Genomic DNA, 14429 nt, shown 5'->3' with positions numbered 1-14429 from the left:
AGGTGTGTATTTCTTTTGCTTTTAAGAGCATTGCTATACATCACTTTTGGGTTTTCTCTTAGTTATTTCTCTCAAGCAGTGGTATATTTAATTTTTTAAAAAACTACCATTTATCACACACCCACTGCACATCAGGCATCATGCTAGGTATTTATTTATATTTTCTCATTTAATCCTCACGAGAAAACTATTTAATAGCTATTACTATCTTAATTTTTAACTTCAGATGTAGTGGCTCTGAGGGTTCATTGATTCCATCGGACAGTTAAGAAGGCAATGCACATCTTGACGCTCAAAAAAGACGATCCCTCCAGGCCTGGAGAGGGACAGGAGAGTTTTAACACTACTTTGAGAATTTTGTTTATCGTTACTGTTGTTTAATTATAAAGCATACAACCTGTTTTTCCTCCTGTATTCTTTTTCTCACTCTCTTTTGCAACTAACCTGTAAGTTAGCAGCTGGCCGAAGCAGGGCTCCAACCAGGGCAGCCCCTGCTGTCATAGCAGCTCTTGCCTTCACATCTTCTGCCCCCAGTAACCCCTGGCACACGTTTCTGAAATGACACTTAGGCACTCGAATAGTTTCAGACACGAGGAGCACAAGCTAACCAGCTTTGATAGGAGTCAAAGCCTGCATGAGCACAGAGCCAACCAGCTTCTGATAACTGTGGGTGCACGTATATGTGTTCAGTGGGAGTCTGAAGCAGCATCAAGTGTGTCCACCCTGACTATTAAGGAATGCTTATAGCCAAAAGTTGTGTTATCTGTTAACCCAGACAAAAGAAGTTCTCATGTAAAATACACGTTTGCTTGGTACCGTCATTGGTGCTGTGTGTTTAGCTGTTAATCTGTGCACCACCATCTTGCCCTCTTCGCAATGACCCGTTGGTTGCAGGGAGCTCTGGATCGCCAGCCACGCCGACAGTGTAGCAGGGTAGGTTGTAGGGGACAACTCTGCAAAGCGTCATCTGGAAAGGCGGGCCAGTATGGCTGGGCTTACTGAAACAAATTATTTTCAGAGGGAAGCTAGCCAAAAGGGTTTGTCATCTGACCCATTCCATTTCTGGGAAAGTGGAGTTAGTGGATCCATGGAGCTTTAGCCTCTGCTTCAGTTTCCTAAACCTTCATGACTCTCTCAGCCTCTTTCTCTGCCCACGTTTGGGACCTCGATTCTGTCTTCTGTTGCCACTTGTCTCATTCAAAATCCCTTTTCTCCACTCTGACCCTTTTAAAGGAAAACAGGGTGGTAATCACTGTGGAGAGGACTTTAATCCAGAGGGCTCATAAGCACCAGTTAAAAATAAAGCCAGCCCAGAATATTCTCTCATTTTATAAATGTCCTGCCTGAAGTGTTTGTTGATTTGTTTGTTTTAGTGAGAACCTCTTGTCTGAACACCTACCTGTCTCCCCGTGAGTGAGTTGTGTGTGACAGAATAGGCTAGTGACTGAGAGCATAGGTTTGGAAATTGAAAATAATTGAGTTCAAGTCTTATCTGCCCCTTTCACGCCAAGCCAAGGTAGTTATACCATCTGCTTTTGGGTTGATGTGAGGATTAAATGTAATAATGCGTAAACGTAAATCACTTAACATGGTTGCATATCATAGAAGGTATTCTATACGTGATGGTTTTTTAAAAGCATAATTATGAGGAATTTTATTTGTGCATTTAAAAGTTACTAATGGTTACGAATTTGAATAATAAGAAGTGTAATAAAATACCATGGCAGAACAGCTTAGGCCCTTAAGAGTCAAAAAACCTGTATGTGGTGGTATGAAATCTCTCTCACTGTAACAGAACCTGCCTCTGATGCAGATATCCTTGTTCTTGAATCCAAGCTTCCTAATGAGTTCTAGTCACCCCCATTTGTGCATCTCAGCACAGAGAGTATTTTTGTGGCGAATGGCTTGGGCAGTGTTGGCCCACCCTTTGCCTGAAGGCACATAGTGACCATAATTCCCTCGAATGTATTTGATTTGGTTGCTTTTTCAGAGACCTGAGTGACAACGCAATCATGTCATTACAAGGCAATGCATTCTCACAAATGAAGAAACTTCAGCAACTGTAAGCTTTTCTTTTCCTTCCAAGAGTTTCACATAAAGCATTGAGGGGGAAACTGACGTGGGGTGGATCATCCTGGATTATGTATCTATAGAAAGTGTCTGGCACATTCATCACACCACTTAACTTTTGTTACCAGAAAGCAAGAGGAGTTGGTTTTTTGTTCCCTTTGTTGAAAAGAGGAGTTACTTTTTCTTTCTGTTACAAATTGGCGGTTGAAATTTGTGGGACCCAATACAGTACAGTGCCTCATCATAGTAACCAATTTTCCGTAGTAAGGTATTTTCATTGTGTCAGCACTTCTGTCTCTGCTGGTCAGTAAGAACACCACCAACACAAAAAAAAACAGTGTTAGTTCCATATCTTGCAGGTTAAGATAGACTATAGAATATTTAGTCCATGGGATGTGTGTATTTGGTTTCCCCATTCATTGCTTTGTTAATATTTACTTGAGTTTAGTTTATACTTGTAGAAATCTGCATTTCGTACAAAACAAATTGAATGTAATTACTCTCCTCAGGCACTTAAATACATCAAGCCTTTTGTGCGATTGCCAACTAAAATGGCTCCCACAGTGGGTGGCGGAAAACAACTTTCAGAGCTTTGTAAATGCCAGTTGTGCCCATCCTCAGTTGCTGAAGGGAAGAAGTATTTTTGCTGTTAGCCCAGATGGCTTTGTGTGTGGTGAGTGGAACTATGGCCTTTGACTTTTTTATTCATTCTTCTTTTTTTTTTCTCCCATTTGTCCAAATAATGGACTTCAATAAATTTATGTTCCCTTAATAAAGCTCTTATTTCTGCTGAGGTAGATGAGAATGGATCTGTAGCTTGCTGATGATCACAGTTTTACTAATGGAAAGAAAAATTTTTTCTATAATTTTTTCTATAATTTATAAAATTGGCATCAGAGTGGTTTGGTAGAAAGAGAATGATGTTGGATCTTGGGAGAACTGAAGGATAGTCACTGCCCTTCTACTTAACTGTGATTCCCTAAATCTCAGTCTTCGCATCTATGAAATGGGAGTGCTGCTCTCTGCTCTCCCCAGTTCCAGGGGTTGTTGAGAGGCTCTTGTGAGCTCAGTGAAGAGACTGACTTAAATCCTGTGCAGATGCTGTTTCTGGTAAGTAGAAAGAGAAAATTATTAGCTAGTGATTTATAGTCTGCTAAAAATTTTACTATTAGTGGGTAAAACATTACAAGTAACAGAAAGTTTGAGTTTATTGTAAATAAATTTAAGGTCCATTGTCTTAGCATCTAAGCATCTCAGCATTAGAAATTTGCTTACCCATCTTCAGATAGCTAGTTAGCAGATCTGGATCAATAACCCAAGTTTTCATCTCTCTGATGCCGTCTTCCGTCTGCTGCACTACACTGCTGTTTACTATTTGCTGCCATGGAGACCTTTGTAAAACTAAATGTGCGTACAGAACATGAAATCAAAATTTGTTTGAATTTTAGTATGTGTGTTAAGATACTGCAGAATCTAATTCTACATTGGCCTTTAAAATTTTATTTAAAACTGCTTTGCCTATGATTGTTTAGCTAAGTACAAGAAAACCATATTTTTTTTAGGTTGCAGCATTAAGTGGTGCCAACAGTTTCTGGAAATAAAACATCTGATGTAGCTTTTGGATCTAAATAAGCATTTGGCATTCATCTGTAAGGGCCTGAGCTATTCCTTTTCCATGGTCTTGATTTCTCAGTTCTGTAGTCTTTGAGATTTGAACTCTCTATTACTTTGAGACACACACACACACACACACACACACACACACACACACACTCTCATATCTATATAGTACCCATAGATTTTTTACCAGATGAGAATTTTAGAATAATCACACAGAAGAAGAAACTATCTTGATTACAGCATGCAGGCGTGGCATTGGAAATTACCTGCATTGCAGTTGTCAGAGGGTCCCCCATACCCCATTCATAAACACACACACACACACACACACACACACACATTATTTTTTTCAGAGCACCCAAATAATACATTTTGGTTGCTTTAAGATGCTTCCTTCTGGGTTTAGACCATCTCTGAGAAACTGAAGTTCAAAAAGGTAACTTTTCCAAAAAGTAACAGAGAACTAAAAATAACTGTTTGGAATGAAAGAGTTGCTTAGCTGTAATTATAATGTAGCCCTGACAGTGTGGCACAGCGACCTGATGGACTGTCCACTCTAAACTCCAGGCTGGAGCCGGGGGCTCACAGGGAGCTTGAGAAATGCTTTTCCTTTCACTACAGGATTGTTTTTTCCTGCTCTACCTAAAAATGACTGGTCTTTTTAATGAGTTCTATTTTTGGTAAGTGGGGTGTTAATTTGCTGTCTTTAGTGGTATTGATTATCATTACTGATGGTTGATTTCTTAATTTTTCTGCTTATTTATGAAGAATATGGGGGAAAAATGCAGTTCCTAATAGTAGCATTTAAAGATGATCCATGAGCCTGGAAGTGTCTTAACCGATTTCTTCTTGTATTTATGTTAAAAAAAAAACAAAACAAAACACAAGAGGTCTGCAATAAACTGTATTCCAAAATATCAGTCTCCTCCCAGTTATTGATGGATAAATAGGGCTCAGTCTCTAGTTGAAATGAATGAATTACTTTATAAACTCTCTCCCAGTCTGTTATTTTCAACACTGGGACTGCTGGTCCATCTGTGAAACATACACAGAGGGTAAAAACCTAAACCACTGTTTGTTTTGAGTTTCTTGGTGTTCAGATCTGAGTGGCATTTGGACTCAAGCTTAAAACTGTTTTGTTTCCTCCTCTCCATTTTGAACAGATGATTTTCCTAAACCCCAGATCACAGTTCAGCCAGAAACACAGTCGGCAATAAAAGGTTCCAATTTGAGTTTTATCTGCTCAGCTGCCAGCAGCAGTGATTCCCCAATGACTTTTGCTTGGAAAAAAGACAATGAACTACTGCATGATGCTGAAATGGAAAATTATGCACACCTCCGGGCCCAGGGTGGGGAAGTGATGGAGTACACCACCATTCTTCGGCTCCGCAGTGTGGAATTTACCAGTGAAGGGAAATACCAGTGTGTCATCTCCAATCACTTCGGGTCATCCTACTCTGTCAAAGCCAAGCTCACAGTAAATAGTATGTGATCTGACTTTTCCTTTTGCATTTAAAGATATGTTTTAGCAACAGAAAGCACCTGGTTTCCTCTCTTTTTCTTACTGCTAACCCTATCTTCTGCTCTTACAGTTCTCCACCTAAGCCTTCTCACTCCACAAGATTAATAGTCTTGGTTAAGCAAGCAATTTTTGTGTTGAAGACCCCATACTTAGTATGGTGGGTAACCAAGATGAACCAGACACTTTTTGCTCCGTGAGAGTTCACAATGTACTGGTCTGATGTGGGAAGGCATGAAGTATGGAGTTAAAGGATATCACCTTTTTTTTAAAATGAAGTATAGTTGACTTAACAATACTGTGTTAGTTTCAGGTGTACAGCAAAGTGGTTCAGTTACATGTAAATTTTTCAGATAATTTTCCATTATAGGTTATTATAAGATATTGAATATAGTTCCCTGTGTTATACAGTAAATTCTTGTTGCTTATCTATTTTATGTAAAATAGTTTCTATCTGTTAATCCCATACTCCTAGTTTATCTCTCCCCCTCTCCCTTTCCCCTTTGGTAACCGTAAGTTTGTTTTCTGTGTCTGTGAGTCTGTTTGTATTTTATGTATATATTAGTTTATTTTTTAGATTCCAGATATAAGTGATAATATTTGTCTTTCTCTTGTCTGACTTCACTTAGTATGAAATTCTCTAGGTCCACCCATGTTGCTGCAAATGGTAATATTTCATTCTTTTCTATGGCAGAGTAAATATTCCATTGTATATATGTACCACATCTTCTTAAACCAGTTGTCTATTGATGGGCACTTAGGTTGCTTCCATGTCTTGGCTATTGTAAATAGTGCTGCTATGAACATTGGGGTGCATATATCTTTTTGAATTAGAGTTTTCATCTTTTCCAGATATATGCCCAGGAGTGGAATTGCTGGGTCATATGGTAGCTCTATTTTTAATTTTCTGGGGAAACCTCCATACTGTTTTCCATAGTGGCTGCACCAATTTACATTCCCACCAACAGAAAGCACACCACCCTTAGCTCAGAGATCTGGGTTTGAAGCCTGCCACTCCTGCTTACAGCTGTGGAACTCTCAGCAAGTTACCTAACCTCTCTGTGCCTCCTTTTCCACATCTTTCAGTTAGGAGTAATAGTACCTACCTTATAGAGGTATGATTATTGTTAAATAAAATAATTTGTGTAAAGAACTTAGCAGAATGCCTAGAATAGAGTAAGTGCTCAGTAAATGCAATAAGTGTTAGCTGCTGTTCATAAAAGTATCTCATCCTGTGCTTTGTGTGGCAGGTAGACAGTTTTACAGTTTATCATTTAATTGTTTGTATCTTTCATGGTAGAAAATATGATTCATTAATGCATTCATTCAATAAATGGTTGCTGAGGCCTGACACATAGAACAAAAAATTGTGGGACAAAACACGTCTAAAGTCATAGAATGTTAGAGCCAGGAGGAACTTAAAAAAAAAAAAAAATGGTGTGGTCAGGGTAACAAAGAGATAAACTGATTTGCCTAAAGTCTCACAGATAATTATTGAGGAAACTAAAAAGCGACTGGAAAATAGCAGAAAAACCATCAGTCTGAAGCTCAGGTGACCTGTTTCATCCTGACTCCATCATTTCTGTACCTGTGTAACCTTGAGGGAATACCTTAATCACTCCATCTCATCTTGCAGTTGGAAATAACCCCTGCTTTTACTATGTCAGGGACATTCATAAGTATCAAAAAAAAAAAAAAAAAAAGGGAATGAAAATGAACCTCTCAGACTCCAGAATGCTAACTGCCCATGTTGTGTCTCTGATTTCAGTGCTTCCTTCGTTCACCAAAACCCCCATGGACCTCACCATCCGCGCCGGGGCCATGGCACGCTTGGAGTGCGCTGCCCTGGGACACCCGGCCCCACAGATAGCCTGGCAAAAGGACGGGGGCACAGACTTCCCGGCCGCGAGGGAGAGACGCATGCATGTAATGCCCGAGGATGACGTGTTCTTTATCGTGGACGTGAAGATAGAGGACATTGGGGTGTATAGCTGCACCGCTCAAAACAGTGCAGGAAGCATTTCTGCAAATGCAACTCTGACTGTCCTCGGTAAGTGGATATTTTCAGATTTTGTGATATACGTTAGTCTTAAATATACCAGCTCACCCAAAGGCCCTAAGAAGCTGTGAGAAGTTGTGTCCGAAGTTGAGAGGGTGAGAGATGATCCATAGGACACTGCCCTTTCCTGGAGGGGACAATGGCTTCTCAGAAGCTTTGAAGTCGTGAGTGTATTACACCTTCAGGCCTGTGGCCAGTGAAATGAATCTGCTCCCTCCCATGTGAGGAGGGGGAAAAGTAAATGCTTTGATGCTTTCCCTTTTGCAGGAGTCACCTTTCTCTGCTGTTTCCATCATGCAGTCTACCAGAAATCTTAACAATATAAAGAATATAAGAAAATAAGTGTATAAACAAATTGAAAGGGCCCTAACTTTGTCTCAGCCTGCCATAACCACTGTGGAAATCTGAGTTCATCTTTTATCATTTACCTAAACAGATGCTTTTTAAAAATGTGAGCATGTTAATCATTTGTGTATCTTTGAAAGAGTAAATCAGAGTAACCTATGAACACCAAATAATAAAAGTAAATTACTTTCAGAATTTTAACATAGGCTGGGACATCTAGCACTAGGAAGTTTCCCTTTAAAAATGTAAACATTCTGATTTTTTTCATCCATCAACACACAGTTGTGCTTGAAATTATTTTTATACATTTCCTAATTCTGAAAAATGTCTAAAATGTTTTGCTTTGCCCCATTTCCACCATTCCCCAGCCTTGCCAAGAGTGAGACAGACTGAGAGAAAGGAATAGTAAATATTATCCTTAACTGATGTTATAAGTAAATGACAGCCAAATGATGAAATGAAATCCCAGATGCTGTATACATGTTTAGGGTCTTAAAGAAGCATGGGCATGAGGTTGTGGGAGAATACAGTTTTCAGCTCCCATCTGAATAAATTTAAGCACGAGGTCTCATGCTGTGTGAACCCTAATTTCGTATCGGAGATTAAAACATAACTTGTCATTTCAGAGACGCCATCATTTTTGCGGCCCCTGTTAGATCGAACTGTAACCAAGGGGGAAACGGCCGTCCTGCAGTGCATCGCGGGAGGGAGCCCTCCTCCCAGATTGAACTGGACCAAGGATGACAGCCCTTTGGTGGTCACTGAAAGGCACTTTTTTGCAGCAGGCAACCAGCTGCTAATCATTGTGGACTCTGATGTCAGGGACGCCGGGAAGTACACATGTGAAATGTCTAATACCCTGGGCACCGAGAGAGGCCACGTGCGCCTCAGCGTGATCCCCACCCCCACCTGCGACTCCCCTCAGATGACCGCCTCATCACTGGACGATGATGGATGGGCCACCGTGGGCATCGTGATCATTGCGGTGGTTTGCTGTGTGGTGGGCACGTCGCTTGTTTGGGTGGTCATCATATACCACACACGGCGGAGGAACGAAGATTGCAGCATCACCAACACAGGTGTGTCAACAGAAGCCGGGCACAGGGTGCAGGAGTCGTGTGTGTGCTTATGGCCCCGCCGTGATTTCCTTCTGAGTGTGTGTCTCACAGTCTCAGGCCGTGTCACAAGGGTGACTCATTTGTTTCAAGCTGCAGAACTACGGTTAGCTAAAAATAACACCCTGGCCCAGAGTAAAGCTGATGGTTAAAGATGAGTGCTTTCGGGCCTCCCTGGTGGCGCAGTGGTTGAGAGTCCGCCTGCCGATGCAGGGGATATGGGTTCGTGCCCCGGTCTGGGAGGATCCCATATGCCGCGGAGCGGCTGGGCCCGTGAGCCATGGCCGCTGAACCTGCGCATCCGGAGCCTGTGCTCCGCAACGGGAGAGGCCACAACAGTGAGAGGCCCGCGTACGGAAAAAAAAAAAAAAAAAAAAAAGATGAGTGCTTTCTGTCAAAACCTCATCAGAGTATCCTGTTGGCTATGAGAGACGATCCAAATCACAGCGTAAACCAGTCTGACCCTGTCACAAGCTGGTGATGGAGGACCAGGAACAGCCCTTCAGTCATGAGGCTTACACCCTGCTGTCGTTTTTCGTTTTGTCATGTGTGAGCATTTGCACATGTGTGTGTACAGGCATCTAGGGAAGATTCTAGTTATTGGTGGGAGAGGGGCTTTGACTTATATGTGCAAAACTCCTACATCAGTGAATAATATTAAGTTGGGAATATGGCAGAAATCAAGCTTAATTCAAAACCTTAGATACACTCTCATGAAAATTACCTTTACTTTTGTCAGCATTTGTTGTTTTTGAAATTTGGGAGGAATATCCCACAGGCCATAAAGTAGAAAGTCAGCTCAGGCGCTCCAGAGCAGCAGAGCCCTGGTTTGCCTTACATCAAGATGGTTTTGCAAGAGTCGATTGATTTGATTTGAACCGAAAACCAAACGGAATGTACCGTTCATCAGGGAAGCCTGTGTGGCGTTTACGATCATTCTTGGTTAATGGAATGCTGTTGTTTGATTCCAGATGAGACCAACTTGCCGGCTGACACCCCGAGTTATTTGTCATCTCAGGGAACATTAGCTGACAGACAGGATGGGTACGTCTCCTCAGAAAGTGGAAGCCACCACCAGTTCGTCACTTCTTCAGGAGGTGGATTTTTCTTACCACAACACGGCAGTAATGGTACGTGCTTAAAATGAACGTGGGCTGTAGTTGTTTTGAAATAACCCAATGGAAAGTTCAAATATAATATTAATTTTCACAAGAAATTGATAGCCCCATATATGGAGTGCCCTGGCCCAAAATCACTAGCAAAGCTGAAATTAAATAGTTATGCCCTTCTCTTAAATACTAGAAAAATCTTTGTTTCTAGCAACAACAGAAGACAAGTAGGTTAAATAAAATTTAATTCCTCCAGGCAATGTAATACTTCCTTTACGTTGTAAATGTTCTTTGGCCCTGAGTGTTCTTCTTACTTAAATGACATTAACTGGTTTCATGTGTGGTCTTAAAAAAAAAAAGTCAAAGGATTTAAAAGCATTCTGTTAGAGACATCTAATACTGACTCTCACTTTAAGAACTGTATTGTTTAAAGAATAATAAGGAGGCAGCGTAATACAAGGGCATCAGCTTGGTTCAAAACCCACTTCTGACGCTCCCTGTGTAACCTTGGGCAGCTATATTCCTTCCCAACTTAACAATATTAAGTTGTTGTGAGCATTAAATACAATGATAACGGAAAATGACACATATTAAGGGCTCAGTAACTAGCAGCTAGTGACACTATTCTCAAACATCTTACCATCTTTTCCCACAAGTGTTGATTGAATGTCTGCTCTGTGATGGACTCCGTAGTTGGGAGGGAAGAATATTTGTTTTCAGTTTCACAGTTTAGTCAGTGGTGAGACAAAAAATTCCACAAATAATTACAAAGTGCTTGGCAAGGCAGTGATAGAGGGTATGGAGGTAGAAGATCTGAGCAAAAAAGCTGTAGTCCTGGGCTTCCCTGGTGGCGCAGTGGTTGAGAGTCCGCCTGCCGATGCAGGGGACACGGGTTCGTGCCCCGGTCTGGGAAGATCCCACATGCCACCGAGCGGCTAGGCCCGTGAGCCAAGGCCGCTGAGCCTGTGTGTCCGGAGCCTGTGCTCCGCAACGGGAGAGGCCACAGCAGTGAGAGGCCCACGCACCGCAAAAAAAAAAAAAAAAAGAAAAAAAAAAAAAGCTGTAGTCCCTGTTAGACTCACTTGGCTGCAAAGATCAGAGGCCCAAGCTCATTCAGCTGGAGCAGGGTTTACTGAAAAGATGCTTACAAAAGTCTAAAGGGACAACTGGAGCACAGTAGTGCCATGTCACCTGGATGCTGGGGCTGGAGATTGGTTCCCCCTCAGAGCAGCCCTAGAGGCCACTAGCATTACTGAGTCACATTCTGCACACTTGCTTCTCGCTGAGACCACCACCCACCCTCTGACTGCCCAGGCACATGGTCCATCGTGGCATCTCTCACCCTCATGATGTCTCTTGTCCTTCAGCTGCTGTGTCTGCTACTAACCAGCATATCATTTCTGGGTCATTTAGCTCAGATACTCATGGATACGTTTTTTTGTTTGTTTGTTTGTTTGGCCGGGCTCATCTTTGACTGGCCATTAAGCGGTCATTGGTTAAATGCCAATGCCTTATCCTGGTCATCAGTGACTTTCTGGAGGAAGCAGGCAGTGCTGGCGGCATCATGTGGTTCAGACCATGGCTGCTTCAGCTGCAGTGTCCATACACAGATCAGTGTCTCTTGGAAACTAGGTGGGGCCAGCAATGAAGTTAGCTCCAGTTCAATGGTTAATCAAGTCCTCCTTTAGTAAGATATCACACATTTACTCAGTTACTAATCCGTAAGCATCAATAAATTTTGAAAAAACTCTACCATAAATTTCTGCAGTGTTTCCTTTGTATAATAGTCTATCTAAACTTTTCATCTATAAATATGGAAACTGTCAGAAGTGGAGAGAGACTGTTGAATGGTACTTGAACAAAATTGATTCAGTGACTAAGATGTGGTTTTTAAAGGGACATGCCACATTGACAACAGCAGTGAAGCCGATGTGGAAGCTGCCACAGACCCGTTCCTTTGTCCCTTTCTGGGACCCTCAGGCCCTGTGTATTTGAAGGGGAGCGTGTATGGCTCAGATCCTTTTGAAGCCTATCATACAGGTATGTGGTTTTCTTATCTGAGTTCCGTTTCCTGGAGAGACCTCCAGAAGCGTTAACTCTCTCTCCTGATATTGTTCCCAAATTTAAAAGGTTGTGGTCCTGACCCAAGAACAGCCTTAATGGAACACTTTGAGCCCAGTTACATAAAGAAGAAGGAGGGCTACCCGTGTCCTCATCCTTCAGAAGAATCCTGCGAGCAGAGTGTCAGTGATACAGGATGGCCTTCCCATGTGAGGAAGTTACTCAGCTCTTCTTACTCTCAACACGAAGGACCTGGAATGAGCAACTTATGTCTGAACAAGTCTTTGGCAGATTTTAGTCCAAGTCCAGAGCCAGCATCAGTTACTTTGAGTAAATCTTTCATGGGTAAGTTTATTAAATTATTAGACACCTTGACTCAGGACCCACATTCCAAGTTGCATGCGGGAGAGCCATGAGAGCTTTGAATGCCAGACTGGTGAAATATAGTTTTTGGTGTTGTTTTTTTTGTTTGTTTTTCTTTTTAATGATGCTGTCGTGACATTGTATTTGTATCTTTGTTTCTAAAAGCAAAAGCAGATGTGGGGATTTTACTTGATTATGTATTTACTCCAGCGCTAAGCCTTAGGAACTTTCTGGGCAGCTCTGTGTGTGGCATCATCTAGAAGACAAGAGTTTTGGAAGTGACTGAGGAGTACAGTTTGTCAGTCATGTGGAAAAAGTGGTTTTGGGCTACAACAGCCTTTGGGGTGGAGTTGTGTGCACAGCATGACTGTGGTTTGGGATGTCTGGTGGTTTATAACTGAACTCACAGTCAAAGGGCAGACGGCGTCCTACCTGGCAGCAGCTGCTCGTCAGCCAAGCTGGACTACCTCCTGCAAAGGAGGCTGTCAGAGCCCTAAAGCCGTCGGTAGTGCTGGTGGACACTGGCTGGCGCTGAGGTTCATTTGTGGATTTTTTAGTCTAGTGCATGGGGACGATGAGATGGAAGAACTGAGATCATCTTTTCACTGCATGGAAATATGGAAAAATGAACCACAACTTTTTTTTTTAATAGAATTTTAAAATATTTTACCCAGCTTTAAGAAATTTCATGTTCTGTCGTGGTATAATTATTCATATTCCTTTTTGAAAAAATGAAAATAATATCTTTTACATGACTGAGGCAATAATTTGAGTCAATGGAATAATAATTTGCTACTAAGAAAGAAAGGGCAAGACATACGGGTTGTTTTGAGAGAAATGTACTATACTCAGGAACAGTTGTACGTTACTATCCAAATGCGCTTTGTGGAGAATTGGGGGCTCTCAATTAATACAGCTAGGTCTCAGGAGAACTTCTGTTGGGGAACTTCATTGCTCAATGATGAATGTTACTATAAGTCCTGAGATGTGGTAAAGAAGGGCTGCTTGTATTCAGTGGATGTGTGTGTAAGAGGGGCACACGTGCCCTCAGGTCCATTCTGTAAGGTCTTTCTCCATAGCATAGATATACAACCATACACCTGAGTCCCATAATGTGGACTTGTAGAACGTCCGTGGGGTGTTCACATTCATGGGAGCAGATGCTCCTTCATTTGAAATGCATTTTGTTGATTGCTCCAAAAGGCCCCATGTGCTCAAGGGGATTCTTTCTTTCAGGAACATTTGGAAAGCCTCTGAGAAGACCTCACTTGGATGCCTTTTCAAGCTCTGGACAGTCGTCAGATTGTCAGCCAAGAACCTTTCACTTGAAAGCTTGTTCTTCCCCGAACTTGGACTGTGAGTCAGAGGAAGATGGGAAAGAAAGGACAGATTTTCAGCAAGAAAATCATGCATGTACCTATAAACAGACCTTAGAAAACCACAGGACTTCAAATTTTCAGTCTTATGACTTGGACACATAGACTGAATGAGACCAAGGAAGAGTTCTAACATACTACCTCAAGTGGACTTTTATTTAAAAGAGAGAGAATCCTATGTTTTTAAGTGGAGCTATGAATTTTAAGAGGATAAAATGTCTTATTTATACCGACGGACCAAAATTACAAAAAGTTATAAAAATTTTATACTGGGAGTAACTTTCATATAAAAATACCTTTTAAAACTATTTTACTATTTTATAACTTTGCTTTATGCAGAAAATATCTTATGTAAATTAATGGTATAAATCCATGACTATTTTATGTATTTTTATAATGCCAGATTCCTTTTTATTGAAAATGAGTACTAAAGCATTTTAAACAATAACTGTCTTGTACGTTTTTTGAATAGAGGTCACTTCATTTTATTTTGCACATTACATTTAATAAATGTGTCATTTTGATCCCAAGCCCCATCTATACAATAACAATCTTTATTGTTTTCAACACACTTTAGGCTTAATGATTTCATATTATCATGTCTCACGTTGGTGAAAATTATATTCAGCACGTTAAAATATGAGCAAATGATCGTTCTTCGTACCTCCCAGGGTGGTTGTAATATAGACTCAAACCAGATTAGTGTATGTGAAAGCACATTGTAAATGAGAGGGAGCTACAGAGATCTGAGGTACATTAATTTATTTCTAACTCTACAAATGAAAAGATGTG

General features: G+C 41.2%; 1 protein-coding gene across 1 annotated transcript in view; it reads left to right on the top strand.

Annotated features, from left to right (window-relative positions):
- LRIG3 (leucine rich repeats and immunoglobulin like domains 3) overlaps positions 1-14079 on the top strand; it is a 46886-nt gene extending 32807 nt beyond the window's left edge. The window contains exons 11-19 of the mRNA XM_082634742.1: positions 1991-2062; positions 2580-2743; positions 4854-5174; positions 6978-7259; positions 8240-8692; positions 9700-9858; positions 11734-11877; positions 11968-12243; positions 13498-14079. Coding sequence (XP_082490868.1) covers positions 1991-2062; positions 2580-2743; positions 4854-5174; positions 6978-7259; positions 8240-8692; positions 9700-9858; positions 11734-11877; positions 11968-12243; positions 13498-13742 — 2116 coding nt within the window. The 3' untranslated portion in view covers positions 13743-14079. The remainder of the gene's footprint in view (positions 1-1990; positions 2063-2579; positions 2744-4853; positions 5175-6977; positions 7260-8239; positions 8693-9699; positions 9859-11733; positions 11878-11967; positions 12244-13497) is intronic.
- The last annotated feature ends 350 nt before the right edge of the window (positions 14080-14429 follow it).

This window comes from Mesoplodon mirus, assembly GCF_964341445.2.
Source record: "Mesoplodon mirus genome assembly, chromosome: 11".
NCBI lineage: Eukaryota > Metazoa > Chordata > Mammalia > Artiodactyla > Ziphiidae > Mesoplodon > Mesoplodon mirus.
The sequence above is the reverse complement of the archived record's forward strand: the minus strand, read 5'-3'. Positions and strand labels throughout refer to the sequence as shown.